The sequence below is a fragment of the Balearica regulorum genome, chromosome 4 (genome assembly GCF_011004875.1).
Source record: "Balearica regulorum gibbericeps isolate bBalReg1 chromosome 4, bBalReg1.pri, whole genome shotgun sequence".
Classification (NCBI taxonomy): domain Eukaryota; kingdom Metazoa; phylum Chordata; class Aves; order Gruiformes; family Gruidae; genus Balearica; species Balearica regulorum.
In genome coordinates this window covers 14425002-14451213 of record NC_046187.1, presented here as the reverse complement: position 1 = coordinate 14451213, position 26212 = coordinate 14425002, and the positions used below count along the sequence as shown (strand labels likewise).

General features: G+C 38.0%; 1 protein-coding gene across 6 annotated transcripts in view; it reads right to left on the bottom strand.

The window, feature by feature from the left end:
• GAB1 (GRB2 associated binding protein 1) overlaps positions 1-26212 on the bottom strand; it is a 101638-nt gene that overhangs the window by 10348 nt on the left and 65078 nt on the right. For 5 of the 6 annotated variants that reach the window (XM_075751211.1, XM_075751213.1, XM_075751216.1 and 2 more), the window contains exons 3-6: positions 20926-21139; positions 13096-13700; positions 10858-10943; positions 10347-10650 (exon numbers count right to left, since the gene is read on the bottom strand). In XM_075751211.1, the coding sequence (XP_075607326.1) occupies positions 10347-10650; positions 10858-10943; positions 13096-13700; positions 20926-21139 (1209 nt within the window). The remainder of the gene's footprint in view (positions 1-10346; positions 10651-10857; positions 10944-13095; positions 13701-20925; positions 21140-26212) is intronic. The other variant, XM_075751214.1, reaches the window with a different exon arrangement.

The window sequence follows — 26212 nt, the reverse complement described above, 5'->3', positions numbered from 1 at the left end:
AATCTCTACTGAAGAGCTTATACTGTGCAACAGAAAAGACCTGACACTAGGCAAAGGGAGGGGGGGAAATCACAATCACAAAACTGAGGTTACTTATTTGTGCCTGTAGTGCAGAATTCCTCCACCCCATTTTTGCCTGTTTAAGAAGATCAAGTAACACAAGTTTGGGCACAGAAAGTCCTTAATATTATCCCTTACTCCCTCAAAATACATATTTAAAATAAGACCATTAGAAATTTTACAATTGCCATTCTTTATCTAAAAATTGGCAGTTCTGTCACTATCTTAGGCCAGATCTGTAAACAGAAATAGATCTTAAAGTGCTAAAAAAATATGTAAGTACTACAACTTAAATTCCTGGTGCTGCTCCCAAGTAACCTCACTAATTTTCTCCGACAGCACACCCTAGCTGAATATAACATGGCAGAGAAAGTGCCTCACAGCCATACCACAGACTGGTCTCCAACATCTGTTTTATTCAGAAATAATCACTAAAGTGTCATAGGACCATTCTTCAAGTCAGCTTACTGAAGATGGAAGGACAGTAGGTCCCTGTGGAGAACCGGGCTCCATACAGCCTTCCAATGCCAGCGACACCAAAAAACACTCTTCCCATAGTTTAGATGCACAAGCCTGAATTTACCTCATCTAGTGTTTAGGCACTCACATAAGACAACGCTTTTAACTTACATGCCTATTCTGGGAAAGATAAATCTGAGTAAAAAAAAAAAAAAATTTTTTTTTAATATTTATTTATATATTTTTTAACTAAAAAGGGAATAAATTGTGTTGCAACACCACTGGATGCAAACCTACAGGGGAAAATAAAAACCAAACAAATAAATTATGGCAAGTGAAACCAACCAAACAAGAAGTGAAAATTAGATGTTTTCACTGTTCAGTCAAGTCACCACCTGTGAAATGCAAAGTGCTACAGCCAGGAGAGAGAAGCTTGGCTTCTGCACGTTCTATCAGATGAATACTGTGCAAGGGCACTCTGAGCTGAAAAATCACTAACGAAGTCTATTTTTCTAACAAATGGCTGCTTGTAAAAACTGCCAAGCAGAACAAGCGATTATGGATCTAGCGTTAGAGCGCACTCAGACAGCATGAATTCTGCTCCTGGCATTTTGGTGTGTGTCAATGCTGCCTTTGTCTGAAAAGTCATCAGGAGAAGAGTCCATTTCACATGTTTGGTTTTGTTTCAAATAATGGTTTAAACTGAAAAACCTTTTGGTTTTTCCGTCAGCTAATGTATTCTCTCCTTGTTTTCCAGAAAACACTTGGAATATAATGTTGGGGGGGGGGGGGGGGGGGGGGAGGGAACAGGGAAGAGGTCCCACTACAGTAAATTCCTGAATCAGAGTAGGTGGGTCCTAACATTTTTGGTTTTGAGGACATAAGTCACTCACTGAAGAGCCTCATTTGTTTTCAGGCTATCGCCTTGAAGCACTAGTACTAAACAAGATTTCTGTTAAGAACGCGTCTTTTCTGACTGACTGCTTGCTCCATGGCTTGCTGGCAAGGGATTTTACATCAGGAAATTGCAAACAACCTCACGAAAGAGGCCAACACTCTATTTAAATACTAGCTATTTAGGGCTTAAAATTTTAAAGCAAATGTACTAACGTGACATAAAATTTAAGAAATGCATGATCTGTTAATGCTGTTTCCTGGCCAACAGGACTAATCCTCATGAGACAAGGAGATCAGACGTAGGAATGCTACAGCAGTGCTTTACTTGGAATAGGAGGGGGAGAGCAAGAGGCAAAAACCAGCCAGATAAGTGCCCGGCATCCACAAAAGTACTTCCAGAGAGACATAACGAACAGCAGTTTCCTGCTTCCATTAAAAAATACACATCTTTACCCCTTTTCTCTGTAATTAGAGGAAACTGAAGTTTGCACTGAGGTCCAAGAATTCCAGTACTCAGAACCACTGTAGATTTTTCCTTAAAAAACAAGGCTGAAGCTCACAGTCTTACTCCCACAGGGTTTATTATTTGGTTTTATATTCTGCAGAATAACCTCCCCCTTTCCTTCTCTTCCTCACCCCAGTGAACTCTGATTCCCGAGTACATGGTCTTCAGCACAGAGCTCTACAAATATCCTGAATTTGCTTTTTCATCTCTTTTTATTAAGACTATTTCCTGCCAAGGTACTTCTAATTAGAAACATGTATTTAGTTATACAACATTCATATCCATTTCCATACTAGTATCCAGCAACAAATAGGAATATCAATAATGTGCTTAGTTTTGGTCAGTGATATCACATGGATGGTGATAACTACAGTCTCTTCAGGACAGTAAAACCAAACTGAAATAAACTTATTTTTTCATTATTATGAAATATAAAAAGCAGTCATCTAAAGAGATGCTCTCCAGTTTTCTTACACATCTTTATCTTCTCAAAATAACTTATCTCAGAGCACTGGTGCTTTGAATGCTCCAGAAATTAAGAAGGAATTGGAAAAAATATCTGATTATAAAGAAGTCCAACTGCATCTGACAGCTAAGGTTCACTGGTATTCATAAAAATATTTGCCAAATGCCATAAAACTTTGAGAGAATACCAAAGCTATTAATCATCCAAATACTATTTGACTGCTCTAATTTGTGAGTAACTCTGCATGTCTGTATTTAAAAAGCCCCCAAAGCATGATGAACTAAAAGCATTCAATAACAAAGACAGTGTTTTAAGACCAAAGTACAGTGTTCCAGAGTGTTTATTGATTAGTAGTTTAAAGCTGTACTAAGATTCATGAAGTCCAAGGGATACTACTTGAGACCCCTTTCCCTTTTTTTAAAAAACAAACCAAAAAACTAACAGAGTTTAACTTGTTCACTGGAAAAATGAAGTCTAACATTAAGGCTATAAAAAAAGCCAATGGAATATCATGACAATATGTATATCAAAAACTATGCTTGCTTAAAAAGGCATTAAACATACAGGGAAGAGAAGAAAAATCCTATGGAGGGAAGAAAACATGGGGTGTTATTACCCGTGTTCTCTTGTTCCTGCTCTCCTTAGCATCTTTGGAGTTCAACGCCACCATCTCTATTGCTAGTATCAGAGCAAGTCTTGCAGTTTGTCTTCAGAAAACCTATGTTTAATTTTTTTAAAAGCATTATGTCTAGTAAACCATAGCTTCCTTTGCAGCTGTGATGCAGCCATCCAAACAAAATCTTGACTTGAAATTAGCTGTTGTTTCAAAGTTTTGCAAGACAAATCACAGCTGCAAGCTGATGACTGGTGTATCATAGCAAGGAGCTATATAAATTTCATTTAAAGCTATTAAGTAAAAACTAGCCTTGTAGAAGTAATTTAGGACAGCCATGGAGGAAGCGCAATTTTCAGCTAAATTAAGTCTTTGGAGCTTGTAGGGGGAAAAAAAGAATAATTAAAAAAAAATCAATAAATTTGTATTCAGCCTGCTTTAGGAAGTCTGAGGAAGCACCAAAACATCCCCCAAAATCTTGTTTTTTTTAAACTCCTAAATAGAATGAACAGGAGATATAACTTCCAAGAGTAAATGGAACGATTAAATACATAGATTTCTCAAAAGCAAAATGAACAGTACTTCTGCTCAGAAAAGTAATCATGAAAATTACAGTTTCTTTTTTAAAAGATGTACAGTTTAGTTCTTGCTGCTTATTAAACTCACCATTCACAATTTTTCAATGGCTACTTGTCCTAAAGCCTGAGAAAATGAGTTATCCTTTATTTAAGAATATGCAAGACAATCATGATAGTGTAGAACACAGCAGTGTTGCCAACTTCTAATTATTATTATATTATTTTCTAAAGAAATGTCAGCCTCTGTTGTCACAAATGCCTTAACTGTTTCTCTGAAGTTTTATTTCAGGATTGTGTGGTGCTCCTGCTATATCAGGATGTGCAATATGTTCACATTGTCCAACTCAGACACTCAAACATGTAAATATTTAACAAGCAAACTGTTCACTAGGCTATTTAAAACTAACTTCATGATTAATGAAGGTTCTTAATTTCCGTAACAACTACCTACTTTGCTTGGGATTTTTACCGCATCATCCTACACTACAACAATAGGCGATTATGCCGGTCACCCAGAAGCATCACAGTGGGTCCTATGGAGGCCAGAATGTGGTAGATGCTTCCTGCCACGTGAAAGCTCTCTACACAATTACATCTTCAAAGTGGGCCTATGCTCTTAAATAAAGAAAATTGGAATTTTCTATGAAGTTAATCTCTTTGGGAGATGCTAATGAGTAATCATGGCAAAGATGCAGCCACATTTTTATAGGCAATCCACATATTTGAGGTTTAACCACAGAAATTATATCTTGTAACATCTTAAATGAGAAAAATCTATAAGAAAAACAACCAGATAAAATTTTTAACATTTTTTAAAGCAATCACAAGTCCAAACTCCGTAAGAATTTTTTTCTTCTACCTTGCTTTCTTTTGTCTATTTTCTTGTTTTCAAGGTGCAAGGGGATATTTTGTTGGCATGAAGAGAAATGTGTGTATCACTCACTGTCTCTAAATCTTAGCTTACCACTTGCAGGGCTGAAAATTACCAGGGCCAAGCAGCAGTCTCTTTTAAAGGCAATCGTATGGGCTCAGGTCGCAGGAAGGATCTCAGACTAAATGCTCATACATTTTTGTTGAAAGATAAGCCTCATGTAAAAAAAATAAAGGTGAAAATGCACTATGCTAGCTATTGGTTATTTTTGCCATCAGCAAAATAATCTGTGCAATCCAACCCAGAACTAGGACTGAAAATCTTGTTTAAAATAATCTTGAATGCTATTAAACTCTAACAATATTTGGACAAATACAATTGCTATTCAAGACAAATGGAGCAAAGTCCAGTACCGTGTTGTAAGCTGGGAATTCCAAGTTCTTTACTGCCTGTCAGCTTAGTGATTCTATCACAGCTCCCCATGACCCTGAACTAGGATGGGTGCTGAACTGAACTCTCTCCTAAAGTGTTTTTAAGTACTATGGGTCAAAAACATTACAAAAATGGCAGGGGTTAACTATATTTGAATGAATAAGATTTAACTTCTGATTTTGATTCCATCATGGTCATGAATTGTTAATTCAGCCATATACCTGCAGTTCATGTATTTCTTTTCAGAACCTTAAAAAACCCTCACTTTGGTGCAGAAACATGCTGCCCCTCAGAAAAGAGAAGTTACCAAGTTATAGTAAGTAGAGCATCAAACAGACATTGAAGAACAAAATTCTGCCATCACCAATTTCATCATTGACTTAACCTGAATTGAATTGATTCAGATATTGAGAAACTACGTTTTGTCAGTCAAGATGGCAAGTACATATTTCCTAAGAGCTTTCAACTTTGCAGATGAGATGTACACACACACACTAAATGTTATAGAGCTATAAGGAGTCCTCCTGGACAGCTCCTAAACAAATATTTAAAAAAAAAAAAAGAATCATCTTGAATAGTTGTTTGGTCTTAAAGTCTTGCTTTAAGATCACAAACCCTATCCCCCTACCCCTGGAAATAAATCATGGGACAAGAGGGGGTAATTATCATGCTCACAGATACCTCCATCTCTCAAATGCTGCCTCCTGAACTACAAAAAACAATTTACACTCCACCCTTTTTTTTTTTTTTTTTGACCATGCACTTTTCTTGATCTCTGACTTACGTCACATTTGTACTGAAGATTAAGATCGTCTAGACTCATAGACCTCTGTCAGGCCTTAAAACCTTCTTGTGGACTGCCAGCACAGCCATCCAGGACCTGCCTTGCTACACAGAGCCGTTCTCTCTGGAGTGATGAAACATTCACTACAGACCTGCAAGCTGTCAGCAGGATGGAGATCACAGGATCCACTGCCTCATATCACAACCCTTTTTAGATATTTTGAAGAGCCCCACGGAAAGTATGAGGTGGAGCAGAAGTAAATCTGAATGTTCTTTGCCGCCTTAGCAGTCTAGGGAATCTTCACCTCACTGCATTTGGGTACCTTTAATTCTACTGGTCCTTCTTAGATAAATGGTATTTTGAGGAAGGAACATGTGATGTCAAATGCCACACAATCACTCTGTGGCAGAACCAGTCACCGTCTGAACAATTCAGAGAATAAGACCCAACTGCATGGATGGATGCAATATTTCTTCCGCTTGAAGCCTTTTGCTAGCAACAATGCTTCCAATTTAGCATCACGACTACATGCAACCGTGGCAAGCTAAAGCAGCCAAAAAGCAGAAATACAAAATCAATATAGACAATGGTACTTTATAATAATAGAAATAGCACCCTGAAAGAAACAAATTAAAAGAGAGATTATTTTTGTCATTCGATTACAGGTGAATGCAGAAAAGCACCTGGCCAAACACTCTCCATTTTGTCCCAAGCAATATATCACTTACCTTTTGGTATGCTTCTCTAAAGAAATAGTAAAGCGCTTTGATTCAAGTTATTGGGGCAGGAAGCCAACACCATGTTTTGAAATTACGTTCAAGACTTCCAGAAAGTACTGGAAGCTTCCCGCATTTACAGAAGCAGCTGTGAGCTAGAAAAATGAAACTACATGAAAATGTAGTGTAACCTCAAGGCTATACATACATATATATTTACTTTTTTAAAAAATGTTATTATTTTTTAACCCATTTTCTAAAACAAAGCTCTTCTAGAAACTGGTGGAAAAAGACACAGGGTATCTCAGAGCTCACCAGGGCTCCTGGCCCAGGATGTCCTGCAGGAGGGAAGGCTGAAGAGCTTCAGGCTCTCACGGCAGGGGTGTGCAAGTGCCCTCCTCAGAAGAATGTGCCCATACTTTAGTGAATTCTAGACCTATTATTTACCTACATTTAGTTTACCTGTGTTACTAATTTTTCATAACTCAGTCCCCTGTCACCGTTGCTACTTCCATGTAACTGTATCTATTCTTAAAAAATTTGGAGAATTTTAACAATTTAATAAATTATCCAGAATGTCAGGTGCTTACATCAGAGCTGTGAAGACATACACATTACGGTCACTGCTGCTGATAGATTGCCAGATCCTTGCTGCCTGACACATTATTCTTCAAAGACAGCAGAACCTGAGTATGTGTTTCATCTCAGGTTTACAACGCAGGAACAGCAGAGGGAAGAGCAGGACTTATGCAACAAAATGGCGACTGCCATCACCAAGCCCTCCATTTTCTACTTTGTCAAACTAAACAAAAATAAATGTACACGCTTAGCGCCCCCTCTAACAACAAAAAGCAGTGCATTCTTTCTTTATGTGCTAGTTTCACTGCATTATTTCTTTGTCAAATGCATTTTTAGCACTGAGTGTAAAAAACTTCCCTGGCCCACACAGAAATGTTACTGAGCTAGAGCTAATGCTCATGTGAAAAGGTGATGGCAATATTTCTCAGTAACAAGGATAGCTACCGAAAAGGAATTGTTACTTGGAGGCAGTGCAAACACCATTTTTGCAGCACTCTGTAACCAATTTAAAAAAGATACAGCAGCTTCTTCAGACAGAGGATGAGACAGCAATACCCAGAAGGTAACTATTTTATGTACCATTTCCTCCCTTTTTACGTCTGCCTAAGTTCTACTGAACATATTGGCCAACTTGATACTTTCTGTGTGCTAATTTGTAGCGGAAGTCCATTGTAGTACATTTATATAAGCAGAAACAACCTGATAATAGAAGTTGCTACAAGAACTTGAAAGCTGGAAAGGCAACACAGGAGAATATAAAGCACACAATTGTTTTAGGTAAGGGTCCACTAAAACAGGACTTTAATCCTATTTTAATTCAAAAGGAACTGCAGTTTTATTTTCCCAAAGGTATTTGGGAAGGAGTTATTTGCATGGAGAACTGAACTACTGCAATGGGAATAAATTACCATCCCGATACGTCACCATATCTGCTCTTCAAAACAATGGAAGACTCGCAGTAGTACACTTAATAAAATTTGAGTGAGTCAGTGTGCGTGTGTTACTAAGATAAAACCCTCTCGGATAAATCAGAATCATTACCATTCTTGGTAGCTCAAGATCTTCGTAAAGTTTTTTCAGCCCCTAAGCATTTACTATACAATATTTACTTTTAGGGACAGTTTTACTTCAAAATTACTTTACCTTCTAAATTATATTAAATAATCATATTATTTTACAGTGATAACAGCTTCTAAAAGTCTACAGGCAAAAAAATACAGCCGGTCACTCTACACTCCTGAAGAGGTATGTTAGTACATCTAAAAATCTTTTCCCTGATGTCAGCTAGGTCTTTCTAGCGGTAAAGCATTTGAGGACAGGAGCAAAGCAGGAGCCTTAAACACCACCTTTTAGAATGTGAAACACTAATTCATTTTCAAGCAGAGAGATGCAAGAGCAGTGATGCTGCCCCAGCAGACATCTGTGAGACTGCTTTGCACTGCCAACAGCAAAAGTGAAAAGCTTTTCAACACAAAAATTTACTACTTTTGAAGGTCAAACATTTTATCAGTAAAATACACAAACTGGCCAGTCAGGGAAAATATTTTCAAGCAGTTCAGTGTTTATTCTGAGAATATTTTCCAGTATCAGCTTTCATCAATCTGCTACTGTCCAGTATTTCTTAAGAACTAAACAAAACCACTGTCTAGTAACACAGAAACAATTAGACACAAGCAGAGAGCCAAGGTCTTGAAAAAGGCCATGCTTCGTTTCCTGAAGATGGACAGCCATAATGAAATGTGGTACTTCCCATTTCACACTGAGATCATCTATATCGTAATGATATCATCTACTTCACTTAATTACAGGCTGTTTTCACTTAGTGTTAAAAATACTAATTTAAACTTTTAGTTAGTGAATATTTTTGGATCATCTGAATATTTGCCATCGAGTTTTCCCCAAAATGAAGTCAGCTATTCTCAATGTAAATACTAATTTTTCAAGCACATAGTTTTTAAAATAGGACTTAGTCAAATACAAAATAGTGCAGATATTTGACCTAATGTTCTTTAGTTCCCACTTCTACAAGAAAGTTAGTAACCTTGTCTGAAAAACTGCACAGTTCCTTAAGCATTTACCTGTATTTCTGATAGGATGGCTGATAAAACATTTTAGATTAACTGGAAAGTCTAAGCTATTTCTTAGTGATTCTCTATACATGTATCTCTTACAGACATATCACAACAATCTCTCCTTTGTTTCTTAAGAACACCAGTCACCCAAATAATCTTTATCTTAAGCAAAAGTAAAGCCAGTAAGCACCAGATTCAAGAGATTAATTTTTTTTTAGGATAGCTTTGAAGTGGTCCTCTAAATTTTGGGGGTGTTTTTCCAATTTTGTCATTGAAGTTATTGCAGCTTCCTCAGACTCATAACAGTCATCTTCCACACATTTGGCAGTTTAAAATATTTCCACACAAAGCTATTTTTCCTTTTGTTTTATGACTTTGTTTAATCTAGCACTCTCTATAAAGGCAAGGAAATTTTCACCTACTGCAATTTATACAAATTTCAGTGTAAGCAAGGCACCCAGCTGCTGTAATAAGACAAACATATCTTCAGAGCTGGCTTGAATCAGCAGTTCTCTCCTCCCATCTGGATTCCAAGGAAAATATATATGGTAACCTCACAGCCCACATGTTAAACATCTTCCCGTGACTGACCCATGTGGCCACTACCACTTAAGCATTAAGCAGCCCCAGCATCAAGTGATTTTCCTTGCTTTTACAGAAAAAAGGACTTAACATTACCTAGTTAATTGTAAACACTATTTCTTCAATCTAATTTTTCCTTCATTTGAACACAATTGTAAGGACTATTCTAGGTAAGAATTTGTAAGACCATTGCGTACTTTGAGTAGGACTAAAAAGCAGCACAACATACAACTCATTCTTGTTGTAACAATTAATTTCTTCTAACAAGGTTTACATCAAAAGCAAATACCTAAAATAGTTAACCAAGTTATTTTTAACTTTTACTTCACACAATGAAAGCATGTACTGATCCTGTACCAACCATTGTTATCGCTATAAATTTGTATTCTATCCAATGCCTTGAGTGCTTGCTCTCTATCACAAGTCGGCTAGCTGTCTTCTATGTATAAGGACTAAAACTCACACTTTGAGTGTTAGCAGTTCTGGGTCATTTTTTCATTAGTAACCACAACAATAAAATTTAAACCTCTGCTTGTATTTGGCATTGTTATTGTGATGTTTTAATATGGTTTAAAATAATCCTAGGATTCCTTTATGTTATGTCTATCTCATAGGATAAAAATTATTCTGTTAGAATTTCTAAAAATACAGTAATTTTCCACTAATCAGAAGTTGGGAGAGCTAGTATTTTCTCAGTGATAAAAATCAACTTCTATTGGAAATTTTCCTCACCTTTTCTGTCTGGCTTGAGATTCCGATCCACTGGCGGTGGTTCACATTCTGCAACAGGTACTGACCGTCTGGGAGGGGTCTTTGGACTGGACCTGAAACCCATGTGAGCAGGAGGAGGGACTTGCTTTCCAAATAACGGAAAATCAAACGTGCCTGGTGTCATTGGTACATAGTTTGTTTCCTGGATGGGTTCAGTGAAGCTGCTGGAATGCTGTCGTGGAGGAGAGTTGGGATTCATTGGGACATAATTTTCATCTAGTTCTTCACTTGAAACACTTCCCACTGTCAACATGCTTCTGTTTTTCTAGAATTAACATATATTTCCTTTAACAAAATAAGTTATGCAATCAGCTGTGAATCATACGAGTTTTTTAACCTAATCTACTCAGATTAATATATTCTACTGAAACTGAAAATATCACAAACATCGTACAGCTTCCTTTTTTACATGGGAACAAAGAGCATTCAAGCACTGTCACTGTCGCCTCTCATCAGATCAAGTCATACTTACAAAGTGGTTATGGAAGCCCTCCAATGAATTAGATCTGTCATTCGGAAACGTTCGTGGAATATCATAACAGTCTTGAGAACTAATTTCTAAAGAAACAAGAAGAGAAAGTGGCTATTTATCATCCCTGTTCCTGTCACTTGGCACCAGGCATCCAGAGTCTGTTGTTATTTACTATCTGCTTCTGAGAGCATACAAACACACCTCCTGAAGCTGTGCCCCACAGATTTTATCTATATACTTGAGAGGACTGTGTTCACAAACAAACTTAGCACTCATCAGTCATAACTCGAAGCTCTTATAGTGGCATTTTTCCACAACAAGAAAAGAAAAAGTAATTTTTCCTTTTAAAGAAGCAGCAAAGTCTTCCTTTCAAATAAGCAGGTGTAAGAATTTAGTGTAAGAGTGGGTTTTGAGATACAGGGCCCTCATGAAAAACCTATTCTAAACAAACAAACAGCAGATGCAATTTAGGGTCTGGAGAAAGGTTTTCTGACTGAACACCCTTCCCTTGGAAAGTGCTGATTCAACAGGATTCAATCTGTTGCAGGAACAGGTGAACCCCTGCTCTCAGCTCCCCAGTACTGTCTTCAGGGGCTTTCAGTTTGAACAAACAGCTACAGAACCGAAGATCTCCCCATTTTCAGGGTCCTGGCTCTCAGCAATCCGCATTAAGAAGGTCCTCAGCTTTATGGCTGCTTCTATGGTGGACAGGGGTGTTTGTGAGACATCTAGGTCCCGGGTCCCGCTCAGCCTGTGCAGGCAACAGGCTGCCTTACCCTGTAAGAGGCATGCCCTTCCTCCTAATGCCAAGACAGAAACTGTGAGCAAACTCTGGGCTTTATCCTTGCCTTGCCCTGAAAAAAACCTCAAGTTTTTGAGAGATTTCCACCTCAGAGGAAAAATAAATACTTCTGCTATTAAGCACCAAATTAAAACAGTATTGTCAGAAAGGCTACTTTTCCTGAGGCTGACAATCTCAGCTTTGGTGTAGGAGTGCTCACTTATATACTTCGCAAAATGACGGAAGATAAGCGAAGCAAACATGGGTCTTTCAGGGTGTTACCTGGTCATTTTAAAACACTAGCAACCACCAATATCATTACACTTAGCCTACAAAATGAACGACAAACAGGATAATACTATCCGAGCGCCTGTATGATCAGATCCATTCTGTATGTTGCCTCCTCTAAAAGCCCTGTCCCCTTCCTCATTTCAGCCTCTCACCCCATACCTAGCACAACTCATTTCTCCTTTAAAATCCCCTCTAACATTAACATTGACTCTAACGAGTTTAAACTTTCACTTTAAAAATAAGACTGTAATGCCCACCTGCCTCAGGAACCTGAAAAAAATTAAACTCTCAGCCCTAGAGTGGTTAACAAGACCAGAACAACGGCTCTCTGTAACAATAAATATCAGTTTCCCAATCTCTATCTCTCACTGCATTTCTTGAGTTTAAGTCTGAGAGAATAAGAACAGGAACAGAAAAACAGGCAGAAAAAACTCCCAAGAGACACTACATTCTTTAAGTAAAAGTAGCTCCACCAGATTTGCTAGGACCTGAAATACATCCAGCTGCTAAAGAAAAACCAGAAAAAACGCACTAGCACATCTGGAATATCAACATTTAGGTGACTGTAAGGAACAACTTTAATTTTACTTAAAAATTGCAGTATGGATATCTATCACATGGAGAGAAATAAACGTCAGTGGCAACGATCACCCAATCAGGGTTGATCTCAAAGCTCTTGGTATACGCCAAGTCCCACTGACCTTCATGAAACACTTTCAGCTTCTACAGATTTGGACCACTATATGCTAACCTTACTTTGGTCGTTCTGAAAGATTGATAACAGCAGTATTAAACTCAGCTATATGATCTTATTGGCAAAAAAAGATAATTAGTTCTTCACTGCTGTTTTCTAAAGAGGAGTAACACCATAAATATGTCTTCAAATATTTTTAGCTAAGACTGAATGCCACAGCGCGATACACTACCCTTATCAATGTTCTGTGCTTTGCTGTTTTGATGGTTTCCTTTAATCATCTTCTCCATTTCCTCTTTCTTACATATTTTGAGCATTGCGACCACAGACTGCTTTGTGAAGTGCTACACACTTGTTTATAAAGCTTAGAAATGCCCCTCATATCATTCAGCCCATTCACATCATTCACCACAAGATTACATCATTTAACACAAAAATTCCAGAAGAGCGGGATAAAATATGGAATACTGACCTTTACGAAAGATATTCAAATCTACAGTTGAAATGGTATTACTGCGCGAGGGCGGCATTCCTGCTGTAGGGATGCAATAACTACTATCAGTGTCTGAAGCAGTGCGACTAATGCTACATGTTTCCACAGGAGATCGATCTGCAGCGTGGTGAGGTTTTGGTGGCCGAGGTGGAGGAATATCTGGAATAGTCTCCAGTTTTGAAGTCTGAGACAACGTTCCCTCTGGAAAAGTTCGTGGAATCTGGTAAGTACCTCCAGGTGTGGGGGGAATGTCATAGCTAATGGAGATGTGTCTCATCTGTGCGTCTAATGATGATGTTGCTGATGGGGTATTGAAAACATGTTGCTCTCCTTCTGCATCAGTCCCAGATGGAGACGCTGCCTTCGGTAAAACATCCTGTGAGTAACTCCTAGGCAGGTTATAAAGGCTGCACTCTGCCAGTGTCAGTGCAGTACGAGAAGGCGGGGAGTCATAGACACCTTGCTGCTGAAAAAAGCCATTCACAGCATGCTTGCTCGCTGATGGAGCAGGATTTTTGTGGGAGGGCACGTTATCATTGCAGTCTGTTTCAGAAGAGCTGGATTTTGCTGAGTCAGCATGAGATCTACACATAAGATTGTAAGATTAAAATGCTGATGAACATATAAAGAAAAACAAACATCACAAATAATAAACACAACACTTAAAATGTAAATAACTAAAAAGTCTATCAGTCTCTTCCATATTTTTTTTTAATGAAATGCAGGAACTCAATTACTAAACAAACAGTAGTACTTAAGAAGGATCCTAAGTAACTACACACATACACGCATGAGAAACAGGTAACAAGTGTGGAGCTTTAGCAGCAGATAAACAAGTTGATGTTTCATAGAGCAAGTGATTTCCACAATGCCAATTTGGAGCAGAGTTTGTTTGGGGGCTGGGGGATTTTTAAAAAAAAAATTTTTTTTTTTAACCTATGCTGCAAACTAGCTGCACTTTAATGGCGCTGTTAAAGGTAAAAATACACTCACTCCTTGGGTTTACAGTACTTGGTAGTTCTAATTAGTATGAAAAAAAACATTAGAGGAAAAATACAACTGCTTGTAACACTCTTAAGTGCATGTCTAAAGTTATCTACTGATCATATAAAACTGGTTCAAAATACATAAAGGAAAGAGAAATAACAGATAAGAACAGAAATAGGAGGAAGATAGCATGCTCTTCAGGGAAGAAAATCCATAGGATGTTTGTGCAACAGAGCGCTTTTGTCTTGAACGCAAGTTAAGGCAGTGTTGTTAGATAAAACTGCACAGTAGTTTACCTTTGATTTCTTTGTAAATTCCATCTTTTATGAGAATAGCCCTCATAAATACTGGTATTAACCAGTACCAGTAATCTTAGCTGCAAAGTAAACACATTGCTATCTTTTTTTTTTTTTTGTAAACCTCCCCAGTTACCTTGCTCCAGGCAAAGAAATTCTGTTATCAGTCTGACTCCTTGCTTAAATGAAAGACAGTGGCAAAATACTAACACAGGTGGAGGTAATGCAGTCCATACACTTTTTGATCAATCATACCATGATATTTCCCATTTTCATTACCACAGTACCATACCATTGTGTTAATTTATACATACGTATGTAAATTATTTCAGCATGCATGTATATCAATGAAGAGCTGCTATACTACTCTTACTAAGCTCTATTAAGCAACTGGATCATGCAGTTTACAAAACTTCTGAGGAATAAAATACATAAAAATCAACAGCACAACTACCACAAGAAGCATTTTTCCCCCTTATTTTAAGAGGCTCTCTACCTCAAAGTGATCACAACCAGAATTTATTATTCAAATTTCAATTTGTCAATAAAACTTTCTTTTTTTAAGGGACAGCTGGATTTATCTCCTGGGATTCTGGTAACCTGAGGAGAAAGGAATTCAGTTTAGCTATTCATTTAGGTTTCCTCTGCAGTCACTGGAGAAATGGAGACCATGTGAAACACAATCCGCTCTTCTTAGATATCCATCTAAATCCGATGAATCACTCCCAAAGTGCCTCTCTGCCAGCTATCAAGGGAACCGAGGTGAACAGCTTAGACTGGACATCTGCAGTCAAGAAAAATGTCACTCACCTAACCAACTGGGTTTTGTTCTTTTAACAGCAGAGATACAATCTTCCATCAGTCCGAGTGGCTTATGAGAGTTCTTCTCCAGCTTTAATTATATGACCTTTTTCTATTAGCTTGTTCTTAGGGTTTTTGGTGTGGGGTTTGCTGGGTTTTGGTTTTTTTTCATTAGAAAAAGTACACTAATTTTGCTCCGGTTGCTATTTTAAACATAGATTTAAGTTCTGTCTCATTGGTTGGAATTGGTTTCTAGGTGACTCTAAACCTTAATCTGCATTTAGTTAACAGACCCCCAAAAAGAAGAGAATGTTCTCATTAAGTGTCTATTCTTGGCACAACCAAGAAAGTGAAACTTCTTATATTCCTTATGATGCTGACCATCAAAAACATATCTCTTGTTGGCTAACAGCTTGCTTCCTTTGCCTCAGAGCTTCAAAAATTCACAAATGAACCACGAAGTTTAACACACTTGCAAAAAAATAGAGCACATGGACTGAAGGAAGAACATGAGGATACAGAGGGCATAATAAATTGTGAATATACTGTGTGACTAGTAACACTCCAAGCTCAGCCCCTGCTGCAGCCCTGTATGAATCCTTTCAGTAAAGAGCAAGGAGTTCCTCACTTTCTAGACGTACTTTTCTAGTTCTGTGGTATTCATTCAGACCAAAGTCCCAGCAGAAGTCACGTGTGTTTTACATGAGCAAGTCTGGCAAGGATTGTGATCTGTATTTTATATGCTATAAAAATAACATGGGCAGTCCAGAGAAACTGGACACTGACAATCAATTGTAGAACCAAAATTATTAGTTTCAGTTCACTAGGATATACTTTAAAATGAAAAAAATTCCAAAACTACAGAAATAAAATACAAACACTACATTTATCTTACAAAAACATGCAGGAGAGATAACCAAAGCTCAAAATGCAACAACTGCACATGTATGATGCCCGTGCTTAAGGACTACCCATCATGTGTAAGCAACAAATGCTATCATTTTTAAATTTAGGTGGTTTTTTTGGGTCTAAGTGAATGCTGCTGCTGCTTCTTTCTTGATCACAAGAACTTGTGAAAACAGAAGACTTTCAAATATCATGACATATGAGGCAGCCAGGCCTGTCATTTGCTTAGCTAATGGCAACAGCTTACATTTCTCATGATAAGAGGGCATATCTGATTTACTTCACATTTTTAAAAGTACAAGTCTATTGAAATAGTTTTCAAAATATGAATGGGTTGTAACCAATCTGATTTTGCAAGACCAAAAGTTTGAAGACAGTCTGAAACACAGACCAAGAAAGCAGTTTATGTCAAAATGAAGACAGGGAATTCAGCCTCTGAAGTTTAACTAGTTTTCAAAAGTCAGTATTAACCACTGATCATGATAAGAACAACATTTACAATTTTGAAAATCTACAATGCATAGTTGATTCACGTTACCTCACGGAAATTTAGGTTAGGACTAGAGTTCAGGGACTGACTTTACTCCTGCTTTTTTTTTTAAAAAAAAAAAAACAATTTCAGATGCAGGATGCTTCATGACTTCTGCAGTTAGGAAAGTTACCTGAAAATTTTAATTTTACCCACGCATTTCAGAACAGCTCAACAAAAAACCCAATTGGCTTAAATATTCCATTAACAATAGGTTATTAAGATAAGTATTAATGTTTTTTACACCTCAGTTTAAAATAAAGGCAAAGTTGGATATAACACCATGAAAACTCCTCACTCTATTTATAAGCAGAGGATGACTGCAACATGAATTCAGTGTTATCACATGTGGGCATCACACATCTGCAAATTATGCTAAGTGGCCAAACTATTCCTTACTCAGTGCTAGCACTGGACACCTCCTTCCATATATCATGAAGAGATAACTGTACAGCCTGCTGATCTGCAAGGACTGGACGTTAAGCTGCACAGAGAAGAGGTGGGGTATTGAGGCAGGGGGAGCCCAATTAAAAGCCTGCCTTGTCGACTACTTGTTGACAGAGACTCAAGAAAAAAAGTTTTAAGTGTTTTAGTCTAAGGGGTAATCATCCCATTCTTGAATATGCTGTACTCAGTTTGGCTTGACCGCTCATCCTTTCAAGCTGATTCTTTTCCCATCTGCAGGAATGGATATGACTGATTAAACAGAATACTATGAACAAAGTGGCAACAAAATTGCTCGTGTGCCAGTGATCTGGGACAGAAAAAGCAAGCATAGTGAAAATGTGGATAAAGAAATAATAAACCAGCTTTACTTCCAGAAAATGGAAGCCAAAGTTACATAGTTTTTCTGTTAAAACTCACAGAACACCATGCAAGACTCATCTCAAACAAACAATATTTTCAGACAAGTTAATGGCTCTGTGATTAATTTCTCACACACATTCCAAGAATGGCTACTGTTCACTCACTGCAGTGGAATCTTTTTACTTTCAAAATCTTCTAATAGCAGGTATTCCTGCCCTTCTTCCGAGAGAAAGGGTGACCCTTGGCTGGTTCATAAACATAGGAAAGATGAGGAAGACAGTGTTTAGTATTTCAATATACCTCTGGAATGAGCCTGAACAATAGGGGTTTTGGAAACAGCCTTTGGCTGCATTTTCTTATTTAGGATCCAAATATGAACCTTAAAAAATCTCACTAAACGCTACAGTCGAACAATGCTCTTTCTCAAGTCAACAGTGATCAGAGCATAAAACTATTTTAGACAAAATACAGCATGATTATTACAGCTGCAACTGCTGAGTCCAAGATACTCTCACAACAGTACGTGGTGCATTGCATGACACCAGAATGAAGCATTTCAAAATTGTTCGTTCTGAAACACCACAATTCTTAAAAATTTCAACAAGGCAGCTCGGATACTTCCTCTATGTTTCAGTTATTCTCCCTCATCCGGAAAAGAACCCCAAAGCCTTGAAATAAAATTCAGTGGTTCCCAGGTTATCTATAAAGTAACATGCAAAATTAGAACAGAAAATGTTCCCTCTGCGTATTGGCAACTTTAAAGTCTAAAGAGAAAATATCATAGAAATAAACCATTCAAATAATACCTGCCTATTTAATTACACCTATTAAGCTTTGCACTTTACTCTAAGGAAAAAACATTGTAGAAATACACAGATAATTGTTCCAAGTCTGGAAATCAATAGGAAAATGATGCAGACATTTAATTTTTCCTTCACATGTAAGGATGTGGATTGGCTAGTGCATAGAGCGCCCCGTAACTGATCATCTTCATAACATGCTGTGCAGATACACAAAGCTCTAATTCCATAGGAAAAGGTCTATATCCTCTATACTATGGCCCAAAGCCAGCAGAATACCTACTGTACCAGACATGAAACAAAAGCAGTCCTTTTAGGTGGAACTGAAACTCCAGCATAACTATTATTCTGAATTTTCATTATTACAGCCTTCTTAATAAAAGGACATAGCTATTTAGTGAATTTAGTTAAATATAATGCACTAAGTCCATTAATTTCCAAGTAATCACAATGCCAATGTTTCACTGTCTTCAAATATTCCTGTAGAAACATCATTTATTTAAACAGTCTCTACACTCCCAAAGACTTGGTACAGTTCCTTCTCAGTTCCCTCGGCATTTTATCTCCATTGGACCTTCTGCCTTCCCCAACACCCCAATACCTTCTCTCCTGTGTCATCAGTGTCTTCCTCAAGAAATTTTGCAGCCTATTCACGCACTCTATACCTTGTCACGTTTTGTGCCCCCTTTTATGATCTCCTCAGAATTTACTCTTTCTACTTCACCCAGTTGTCACACAACTATGGAAATCAGGTCAGAAAGACAATTATACATCCCAACCTCAATCATTCCTAAAAACATGCTTCATGTGGCAGTGTTACAAATCCACTCTGTGCCCATCCCTCACAGAAGCAAATGTGCACTCAGACACATTTCTGACGAGCCAGGGCGCTGATGAAAAGTCAAGATTTCTCTGCCAAGCCATTGTGGAAACAATACCACACTTTTTGATAGCTTTTGGCAGGAAGGGTGACATACCTCTCAGGCACCATCAGCTTCTAAATATCACTAAACATTAGAAGGCTTTAACACTGAGAAAACAGACACTGGGTTTCCCCTTCTCTTGCAGGAGGCTTTGGGGCACACTGCGCAGCCCATAACCTGTACATTCCATACTCTGGAGGAACTGTAGGCTCATTCCTGCGTTTTATAAGAAAGATTGTAATGGGTGGATACTTTTCTGCCATGTAATCATCAGTAAACGGAGCAGGAAACTCCTCAGGCACAACAGAGCAAGATAAAAATGCCAAGGGAGCAGAGAGCACATGGCACAGGTAAAACTGGCAGAGCATCAAGGTGTTGATGAAGAAGGCACCGCCACTAAAAGGTATGGCCCTAAGGGAGTATGTGAAATACTCATGAAAACACTTTCAAAGGAAGCTTTCCTCAGCCTTCCATGTACTTATCTGCAATCACAACAAGAATATGACGTTTTATTTATTTTTCTGGAAATACCTCAGCAGATTTTATTTTAAATTCCTGCAGAAAAGAAGCTTGCCAGAGAGAATTTATAAAGTTCTCCCCACAGAATACTCAAGGTTGGAAGGGACCTCTGGAGATTATCTGGTCCAGCTCTTCCAATACCTCTAAGCAAAGCCATCTTCAATTCAGGTGAGGGTCCTTGGGAGCTTGTCCACTCAAGTTCATTTGTTGTCAGGTTTTTGGGTTTGTTTTTTGGGGTTTTGTTTGTTTGTCTCTTTAAAATCTCAGAGGACAGAGATTTCACTCAGTTCCTGGGCAGTCAGCTCCAGGGATGGCCACCATGATCCATTCTGAAAAACCATAGTGATATTTCCCAGGTAACTACCATAAATATTATATCCTCCTATGCAGGAGGTGCTGTACATCTATTTAAGTAAGAAGTAGTAGTTGGAGAAATCAATATACATTTAATTCAGTAGAAGTTCTCAATTCTTTCCTTAAAATTTCCTATTGCACAGTTCTCTGGAGAACTGACTGTACGGGTACTCTTTATTCAGTAAGAAATAAGGCTTATTTGAGCTTGTTTGTAAATATCTGTTATTTGGAAAAAGTTAAAATTCAGAATACAGAAACTGAGTGCTTTAAGTCTCCTGCATTCTTAGTTATCATAAAATAATTACCTTTTACTCTTGCTTGAGAGTCTGAACCTTGAACTGTTAGTAACAGTCAACAAACACCATTTGACGATTGGTATATTCAGTGATGTGGTAACCTGGCAGGTGATAATAAATATCTGCATGTTTTACTGAATCCCTTCTATGAAAGATTTAACTGGCAAAACTGGGGCACCAAATACTAGAAGGGAGAAATGCTAAATTTCTACAGCTTTTTCTCATCCTAAACTGGACTAAACACATCTGACTGTGGCTAAAGAAAGGGTACTTCTCTGCTTTGTGCCATGCATAACTCCAAGCTACAATGAAATGCTTGAATCACTGCATTTATCTGATACTTCATACTGGCTATTGCTGGACGCACTTTTGAAGAATGCAATACGGGTCTAGCGCTGATCAAACAACTTCACTATTGCTGCAAAAAGTTCAAGTATAGAAAGAAAAGAAGCAAAAGTTACAGACAGCTTTCTCCCACAGATTCTGTGCATCCAAATGTTCAATGACTCCGCAATAAAAAAAGTGCTTTTAGCTCAAACGTTCTTTGCCTGTAATACAAATAAGCGTTCTTAAGAAAAAAGTGACACTTACCTCATAGGTTCGGGTTTTTTACTTTGACAGTTTATTAGCAGTAGGTAGTCTTGAGGATCTTCTTGACCAGAGGATGACTCCAGTGGGGGGATGTTAATAAGCTGATATGGAGGAGGTAGGGAAGATTCTGCTTGCATGGAAGGCGGTGAAGTGTTGATGGGCAAGGGTAACTCAGCAGATGGTTGTAAAGAACTGACTGGTGGCTTCACAGCATCTGCAAACGCAGAAGCAAAGCATTCCTTTTACAGTGAAGAAATAGTCTTACAATACTACCAAAAAAAAAAATTAAGAGAGGATGAGAAAAGTCAGGGGTTTTAATTCAAAATTGTAAAATCAGTGGACATCAGAACATCTGGATATTAACATTTGTTTCAGAGTATTTGTATTTATACATAAATCTTTATAATATCATTATATTTTTTTCAAGCTGTAATCAATTTCTTAAGTATGCCTTGGAAACAGAGGTTATGCCTTATTTAATGACTTATTTAACCTGTTTTCTGGTCACAGAAAGAACAAAGATGCTGACAGCTGCAGTAAGACAGCTAAGAACACAAATCTGTTGTTTTAATCAAGAGCAGACACAGGCCCATAGGTTATTACTTGAATATGGTAAGCTGAGTCAGCACATGTACATATTCATCCCTTTTGACCAAGGTCACTTCAACATTTGAGATTAGTCACCAGTCAAGAACTGGCCTCTCAATATCTGAAAAGCAACAGGAAAAACACTGCTTTTGCAATGGAAGATCCCTTAAGACTATGAGAGTAATGCAGAGGTACAATAGGTACCACGTTCCACTACATCCCCTCATTACATACCCCAACTTTTTATTTTAGTGCAATAAATGAAGTAGTTGTGGTTTGCTCTTGTTCAGTTTGGGATTTTCTTTTCTTTTTTGGGGGGGAGAGAGGAGGAGAAAGAGGTGTTGTGGTTTTGGTTTTTTTTAAATAACCATATCTTTATAATTCTTATCCAATTCCTGTTCACAGATATTCTAGAGTACGTTCTTTTTGCCTTCCAAATACACATACCCTCACTATTAAATTATCTGGGACACTGGAAAATATTGACACTGTCAAACATTAAGCAATCATTTAACTTTTTTATTGTTTTAATGATGCATTGAGTAAGAACAACACAATTAAGCAAACTGTTCCTCAATTATCAAGGCTCCCTTGTACTTGCAACTCATTGTACATTCCAATTTGCACTTCCCAAGAATGGACGCTGATTATTAGTATTGTTTAAATGAACTTATTATTATCCAATGCAGACTGCTCCTGTTAGGCTTACAGGCCAGCTACGCACTACAAATTAACTTCAACCAGCTTCTGCTTCCCAGCACTATCCTGGGAAGAACCAGATGAGCAGACCAGAACATAGTCTTGCTGCTTCCAGTTCTGCGTATGCTAGGTACAAGTGATTTAGACGTGGAAATAGAAACAGCAGTACTTGCTTTGAACTCTCATAGCACTTACACAGGTTCAGAAATTAAATCCCACCACACCCATGTGGGTGGAAGAAGTCTAGGTGTATGAAAATTCCTCAACTCAACCTACCTGAAAAGGTAGGATAACCTAAAAAAAAAATAGTTTTATAAAAGGTTGTGCCTGACCTATCCATCAAACCAGTTAGCAAAACAAAGGCAAAACCAGACTGCACCCAGCAATCACACCCACAAAAAAATTTCTTTACTACATGCTACAATATTAAAATACGAACAATTTTCTATTATTTAGGAATTTCAAGAGCTTGAAGGAGCCTACTTGAGGCACCTACTGATATTTCATTTCCCTAATATTAGGGTTCAATAGCAGGAATAGAGGTACCCGAATGGACATACCAAGCACGTATTTCTTGCTCCTGGAAAAGAGGTAGTTGGAGAAAGAACAAGTAGATCTCTGTCCTGTCCCTTCCACAACTAAGGAATGCAAGTAAAATTACGCACGACTAAGAGAAGAGAAGGAAGGTTTCCTGCCAGATACACTATAATTCTTTAGCCATGCTTACAGACAAGATTCTCGCGGGCTTCAGTGTACCACAATCCCCACCCCTGTTCCTTGTCCCTCACTATACACGACCTTCACGTCATTAGATCTGCTTGGTGCCAAGTTCACACAAGGAGAAAGAAGAAATCAAACAGGATATCCTTGCATCTTCCAGGGAAGACGGGTGTGTCAATTAGACCACAGGTAGTCAGGAGAGCTCAACAGGTATACAGTAAGATACATGCCTACGTGAGGCTGATGCATTTAAACAAACCATGCACTAGCATTCCCAGGAAGAGTAACAAGACTCAAGGGTAATTTTCTGGGGGAAAAAATACGATCAAGAAGCATGAAAGAGGACCAATGTATCCACCAAGTTTGGCGAAATAAAAACTTACTTTCTTGGGGGAGTAAGAAGAAAGTGTGCGAGAGAAAGAAAAAGAAGTTAAAGGCTGGCTGTAACTTGTAATTAGTGAAAGGAGGCAAGGTGGTGAAGACCATTAAGCTAAATATACTGGCTCAGATCTGTTGTCTCTGAAGCCCACATCTCTGATGGCGGCCTGTTGCAGACAGGCTGAGCACAAGCAGCAAGGCAAGCCTGTCGCACTGCCCACAGCTTCTGGGGCTCTACAGCTTTGGGGCACCCCAGCGCAGGGGCTGCACCCACAGCCTACGCTGAGCAGCCTCTGAAAAACTTTTCTCTGAATTTGTCCTACCCCTTTGGGTACATTTATGTTTTTGAACTCTACTACCATTCTGTGGCAGTGAGCTCCATACCTTATGATGCATGGCATGAAAAAACACTTCCTTTTATTTTAAACCTGCTCCCTGATAGTTTCACTTGATATTCTTCAGCTCCCATCTTCAGAGAAACAGCGAAGAATTGCCTCCTATTCATAATCCCTGTTCCCAACTTTACACAACTTTGTCACAGCTTTACTGAGTTGGTGCTGCTTAATTTTTCTTGGTACAGAAGCCATTTCATTGCAGAGCTGGTTTCCCTTCACCTTCACCTTTCCTAGCTCTACTAATCCCTTCCTGAGAAGGCAAAATATTGCATAAAATGTGCTAAAAGTCTGGGACACTTACTGATTTACAAAGACATAACAATAATTAATTCTGTTTCTATCCTAACCATTTGCCTTTTGATTTTTACTGAGCATTAAAGGTGACACTGTCCAACTATCCAGAGGGTTCACGATCTCATCTCTGAGCAAGGATTTGGAGCCCATTAATGTTAATGGATCATTGGGGATACTTTCCTTGTGCTGAGCCACCTCATTTATTTTGACACAGATACCACTTGACAAAATCCTTAGGTCCTGCCACTGATCTGTTTGGAGGGGGGGTGGTGGTTTAGTTGGGATTTTTAAAAATTTTTTTCCAGTGAATAGAGTACTAAACTATTAAAATATCAGCTTTCTGAACTGAAATTCATCCTCATACAGGCATTTTGTATGTGTTAAATAGTGCAGGCTAATACCTGTTTTAAAGAACAACTGAACTTAGTCTAAAGCACTTCACTGCTGTGCTACTTATTTACTCATTCAAGCTATTTCAAATTTGACTACAAACAATAACGTTAACAGCTTTCATCACTGAGCAAATGAATGCTGTTTGCCTATCTGTACCCTCTCAAATATTCTCTTTAGCCATGTACTTCAGAAGCTGATATGAAGGAAAGAGTTTCTCCCAGCAGCCTATTATTATTTCAAAGAGTACACTCATCAACTTGCTCCACCTTGGACTAGCAGATTTTGAGGGAAGGGGTCATCTGCACACCAAAGAGTGTTCTAAGTCATTTGGTTTGTTCCCAGAGCTCAGACACTCAGACTGCTTTGAAATAACTGAGAGCTGGAAAAACATCCAGAATATTTAACATGCAAATGAGCGTAACAAGAATCCTATTTTGTTTTTATAATTCCTGCATTCAGTACAGCTAGAACAAGCAGCTTTCTCAAAACACTGAAAGAGTTTTATCTTTTCTCAGTTGGTTTGTTAAGCGTAGTTACAGGCATCATCTTTGCTAGAATTTCCACTTTTTTTCCTCATAATCATTTTTGTATTTGCCTCACTAATGAAACAATCATAAAATCAACACGGCAAAAAGAACATTTTCTGCACAAGAATAATAAAAGGCTTCCCCCTCTTCCTTCTTAACTTTGTAAAGAGTCTTTATTCCACATGTTCCTATATTGTTCATAAAGCACAAATCTAGAAGATTTGAGTGTGGGAGTTTGCATTAAAGGTTGGTTTTGTGTTTTCTTTTGTTTTTTTTAATTAGAGCAAAATTTAAATTGTTTTCTATATTATGATATAGTCTCTTAATATGCTAATTATGTAAATACTTGAAATGTTCTCATAGTGAACAAAACACAGAAGCCTCATTACAGCAAGCATTTCTTTAAATGTCAAAATTGTAATCAAAGTAAGAAAATGCATTCTTTGCAGATCGTAGGTAGAAAGACTAAAATAGAAATGGGATTTTCCCATTGTAACAGTGAATCAGCAACAGATATGCAATCACATGATTCTACCATTCTTCTGGGATGCTTCTTTTAACTTATTTACTATGATGCAGATGTTTTTAAAACAACTAATAGCCAAGAAAGTATTAAAGTAATAACCTTGAGCAAAAATTTACAGATAAAAGAGTGGGAGCCATAATTAAAAAAAACTTCACTTTAATCCTTAAAAGGAGTTTTTGTTTTGGTTTGTTTTAAATTAAGTCTGTTAAGCCATTATCTTTGCTGCTTAATGCAAGGAGATACATCCTGCAGTACACTGCTGGAGTTTCCTTTAGCGTCAGCTTCTACACGGTCTCAAGTGAAAGATCCTGGAATCAAAGGGCCACATGTGTGCATGTGCACGCAGAGCGCGCAAGCATGTGTATGCTGACAGGCACAGAAAACAAGCACTTGCTCTGTTCACATACTTAACTCACTAGATGTGAGCCAGATCCAGCCCACATGATGCACGGACGTGTTAGCCTGGGTTTGGTTTCCAACATAAGTGACCCGCTTACAATCAATATGAAATCCAAGCAGTGAGCCTCAATTCTGAACCTTTCTGCTATACCCAGAGAACATCCTTTTAAATATTTTAATAAAAAGTTCCTGTGCACTTCCTAAGTTTGTTTTCTTAGTTTAATAAAATCTCAAAGTATCTCTCTTTTTCTGAAGATAAACAAGATACTCTATTTAAAGAACACTAATGAATTCAGCAGTTGCTCACTGTGTATTATGCTCAGGACAACCCTGCCTCCTGCATCTGAACCAGAAACATGACTATTCCA